The following is a 4,432-nucleotide window of genomic DNA, read 5'->3' as shown; positions in this document are numbered from 1 at the left end:
ATTTATCCTTCCCCTCGGCTTGGCATTGTTGTGCGTCTCTTTGTGGCTGTTTTGTGTCTCTGTGTGGCCGTTTTGTGTCTCTTTGTGGCCGTTTTGTGTCTCTTTGTGGCCGTTTTGTGTCTCTTTGTGGCTGTTTTGTGTCTCTTTGTGGTTGTTTTGTGTCTCTGTGTGGCTGTTTTGTGTCTCTGTGGTTGTTTTGTGCCTCTGTGTGGCTGTTTTGTGTCTCTGTGGTTGTTTTGTGTCTCTTTGTGGTTGTTTGTTGTATTTTCTATCTTTGGATGCTGTGATGGAACACCGGCTTCAGCAGGGGATGATGGGAGATGTAGTTTGGCATCTCCTCAGCAGGTATTTGTCTCTGCAGACAGAAATAGCTTCATTAATCACCTCAGTGTCACCCAGTTTCTGAGCCGCACACAATCTCCTCATCTGACCGACAACCCAGCAGTGTGAGGAAAACAACCAGACAGCAGAGAGAACGTCTAAAACCTGTCACCATTCAGTAGTGGTTTAGTAGCTGTGTTTATAGACGTCAACAGGAGCTGGATCAGGAAGTTTACTCGTATAACTATGATGATCAGTGGTCTAGTCGTTAGCCCTTTGGCCTTGCAGCAAGAAGATCCCCGGTTCAAATCCCAGGGTGGGCCTGGGATCTTTCTGCATGGAGTTTGCATGTTCTCCCTGTGCATGCGTGGGTTTTCTCCGGGTTCTCCGGCTTCCTCCCACAGTCCACAAACATGCTGAGGTTAATTGGTTACTCTAAATTGTCCATAGGTGTGAATGTGAGTGTGATTGTTTGTCTGGATGGACTATGATGACATGGAGCTCCCTGGTGGTCACTGAGGAAAACACACACTGATTCACACAAACTAACACATGCTGATAAACAATTAATGAACACAAAGTAAAACACACAACAAAACTAATCCAGCAGTCTGAAGAAAAAAAACAGTCATTTTGCTTGTTTTTGTTGACATTTTCTGAATGTTTGTGGTTGTTTTATGTCTCTTTGTTGTCATTTTTGGATTTTTGTGGTGTTTTTGTCTTTTCCTGGTCATTTTGTCTCTTTTGTGCTTGTTTTGTTTGTTTTTATAATGAGTTTGTGTCTGCTTGTGGTCATTTGTGTGTTTTTGTGATATTTTATCGTCATTTTGTGTTTTTGTTGACATTTTCGGAGTCTTTGTGGTTGTTTTGTATTAGTTTACGTGTTTGTGGGGTGGTTTTGTGTTTTTTTCTGGTCATTTTGTGTCTTTTGTGGTAATCCTGTGGTTGTTTTGTTTTTTTGAATGTTTGGTTTGTGTCTTTGCGGTAATTTTGTGTCTGTTTTGTGTTGTTGTGGTGTTTTTGTCTTTTCCTGGTCATTTTTGTCTCTTTTGTGCTTGTTTTTTTATGGTCGGTTTGTGTCTTTTGTGGTTATTTGGTGTGTTTTATGATCATGTTGTGGTCATTTTGTGTGTTTTTCTTGTGGTTTTGTGTCTCTGTGGCCAGTTTGTGTGTTTTGTGGTTGTTTAGTCTTATTTGTGGTCATTATGCTCGTTTTCGTGGTCTTTCTGTATTTCTGTGGTTGTTTTGTGTCTTATTGTGTTTTTCAGATATTTTTCGGGCTGGATGTTGGCTGGTAGATATCTGGGTCATGGATCTGCTCTGCTTCTGACAGAAACTATTTCATTGTTGAAAATTAAGGCAGACAGGAAGTGAATTAAATTAATATATTAAATATTTACAGTTCTGTTTGTTTCATCTTTTCGTTTCGCTCCGAATAACACAAAGAAACCGCTGAAAACTAAGTGAACCTGAAATCTCGCGATAAAAAAAGACCGGGCGAGAACAGAATAACGACTGTGATTGGTCTGTGGCGGGAGGCTGCAGCGAGCTGACTGGCTGTGCTGGAGGAAAACACGGAAGTCAGCGTGTGTCTGTAGTTCGGTGGAGGCTGTTCGGTGTGGTCAGTCCTAACATGGAGCTTTAAACCGGGTCACATTCCTCCGCCGGAGCCGCCGCTGAGGTCCGCAGGTCCGGGAGCTCCGGGACGGATCAGTCCAGCCGGTAGGAGGCGGAACCGGAGCATTACACCTGCGGCTATTAGCCCTTTAGCCTGTTAGCTGCGGTCCGTTACTGCATCTGAGCAGGTTTGTAACGACCGAAACCGGTAATTTACACCTGAAATAAAAAGTTAGAGGACAGTCCGGAGTCTGTTTGTTCTTGTGTATTATTTTTAAATCAATTTAGTAAAAAACAAAACAAAACATCACGTGTCTCTTTGTGGGGGCTGCACAGTGGTGTAGCAGTTAGCCCCTTCGCCTTGCAGTAAGAAGATCCACAGTTCAAATCCCGGAGTGGGTCGGGATCTTTCTGCATGGAGTTTGCATGTTCTCCCTGTGCATGCGTGGGTTTTCTCCGGGTACTCCGGCTTCTTCCCACAGTCCAAAAACATGCTGAGGTTAATTGGTTACTCTGAATTGTCCGTAGGTGTGATTGTGTGTCTGTATATGTAGCCCTGTGACAGACTGGTGACCTGTCCAGGGTGTCCCCTGTCTTCACCCGAGTCAGCTGGGATAGACTCCAGCACCCCCCATGACCCTAGTGAGGATAAAGCGGTGTATAGAGAATAGATGGATGGATGTCTCTTTGTGGGGTTTTTTTGTGTCTCTGTGTCTCTTTGTGGTTGCAGGAGCAGGAGGAGGAGCAGGTTGGTTGTGGTTGTACTTTTATGTTTCTTTGTGTTAGTTTTGTGCAGCAGCTGTCTCATGATGCGATTGTCTCTGTTTTTCTTCAGGATGTCGGTCTTCATACACACTCGCGGTGAGGCTGGCGGTGGCGTCGCTGCCCACCTCCAGTGCCCCCACTGTGGACACTTCTCCAGAAGCCACGCCCACCAGCTGACCCACATGGCGGCGACCCACCCCGCCTGCCTGGACTCCGTGGTGGTCGGTCGCCTCGGCAACATCCTGATGTACCAGAGCAGTGCCCGGCTGTTCCACTGCTGTGACTGCTTCTACACCAGCCGCGACTTCACCAAGCTCTACAAGCACCTGGTCACCAAGCACTGCATTCCCGAGGACGGAGGAGATGGAGGGGACGACAGGGGGAAGGATGCCGCTGACAGGAAGAGCAGCGTAGAGGTGGAGGAGGTGGAGGTGGAGGAGGAGGAAGAGGAGGCAAAGGAAGAGGTGAAGAAGGACGTGCTGATGTTCGACGGCGGCGGCTACCGCTGCCTGATCTGTGGCCGCAGGAACAAGCTGAAGGCGCTGGGCGTCAACCACGTGGTCCGCAAACACGACATCCCCAAAGCCTACGCCTCCCAGGCTGTCACACGGGACGCCGCCGCAGCCAATCAGATGCAGCTGCCAGAGGATGACGAGGTGGCTGGGCTGAGTGGCGAGCTGCTGAAGGAAGAGATGGAGGCCATGGCCAAAGTTATAAGATTCACCTCCAACCGCTTCGTCTGCCTGATCTGTGGCTGGAAGACCAAACTCAGAGGTACCAGTCTTTGTCTCTTTGTGGTTGGTTTGCGTCTTTTTGTGTCTCTTTGTCGTTGTTTTGCATATTTTTGTGTCTCTTTGTCGTTGTTTTGCGTCTTTTTCAGGTCGTTTTGTGTCTCTTTGTGTTGGCTGTATGTTTGTCTCCATTTTGTCGTTTCTTTTAGCTCTTCTTGCGACAGTTTGTTGTTGTTGTTCCTGTGGTCCTCACCGCAGTGTGCGTTTGTTTTAGGTTTCGCCATCAGTCATGTGGTGCGTTACCATGACGTTGAGCGTCCCTACGGCTGCAAGGATTGCAATCGCAGCTTCTTCCTGCCCAGCCGGCTGCAGCAGCATGTCAGGGCGTCCCACCGGCCCGGACGCTACGCCTGTCCCTTCTGCTGCTTCAGGTCCCACTTCCTGGGAGGATTCATGAGGCACTGCAGCCGCTGCAACGCCCGGGAGGAGGGGGAGGATGAAAGAGGAGCAGCAGAAACAGCAGGAGGAGGAGCAGGGGAGGAGGAGGAGGAGCACGACGACGAAGACGCCAAGCAGACCAGAGGAGCCAGGAAACGAAAGAGGACAGAGAGGCTGGTGGAGGAGGTGGAGGAGGACGATGAGGACGACGAAGACTGACGGGGGACAGCCAGGAAGTAGACCACATCCAGGAAGTAGACCACATCCAGGAGCTAAACTGAACTGTGTTTTTATTGTCAGCGATGGGACCCAAAGATTCAATTACAAACTTTTTTTAAAATAAAAACCAAACGTTCTGGCAGAGTTTGTGTCTTTGTGCATCTTTCAGTCGTTTTGTGGTGTCCTGGTCTCATTTTGTGTCTCCCTGAAGTAGTTTTGCGTGTCTGTCATCACTGATGCCGTACAGCAGCTTGAACTAGTCGGTTATAGTTTGATCGGAGGTGAAACGTCTCCTCTGTCTAAATGTCACGCGTTTGATGCTGAAACTCACCTTCATGCAG

General features: G+C 48.1%; 1 protein-coding gene across 2 annotated transcripts; it reads left to right on the top strand.

The window, feature by feature from the left end:
* Window positions 1-1,869: 1,869 nt before the first annotated feature.
* On the top strand, window positions 1,870-4,235 carry LOC110962544 (chromosome alignment-maintaining phosphoprotein 1-like). Of its 2 annotated transcripts, none has more exons than XM_022210541.2 (3): window positions 1,870-2,043; window positions 2,774-3,477; window positions 3,709-4,235. In XM_022210541.2, exons 2-3 carry the CDS (start codon window positions 2,775-2,777, stop codon window positions 4,089-4,091), a joined length of 1,086 nt encoding a protein of 361 aa, XP_022066233.1. In that variant the 5' UTR covers window positions 1,870-2,043; window position 2,774; the 3' UTR covers window positions 4,092-4,235. The 2 variants fall into 2 exon arrangements, with proteins under 2 accessions (XP_022066233.1, XP_022066232.1); XM_022210540.2 differs by having other exon boundaries at window positions 1,870-2,126.
* Window positions 4,236-4,432: the final 197 nt, after the last annotated feature.

Source organism: Acanthochromis polyacanthus, chromosome 22, assembly GCF_021347895.1.
Source record: "Acanthochromis polyacanthus isolate Apoly-LR-REF ecotype Palm Island chromosome 22, KAUST_Apoly_ChrSc, whole genome shotgun sequence".
NCBI lineage: Eukaryota > Metazoa > Chordata > Actinopteri > Pomacentridae > Acanthochromis > Acanthochromis polyacanthus.
This window is presented reverse-complemented; position numbering and strand designations above follow the sequence as displayed.

What these genes read in the sequence shown, in the direction of transcription:
- LOC110962544 (XM_022210541.2), top strand. Translation starts at nt 2,775, where the DNA reads ATGTCGGTCTTCATACACACTCGCGGTGAGGCTGGCGGTGGCGTCGCT. An exon ending in CTGGAAGACCAAACTCAGAG is followed by an intron (nt 3,478 to 3,708) that starts GTACCAGTCTTT and finishes CGTTTGTTTTAG; the next exon opens with GTTTCGCCATCAGTCATGTG.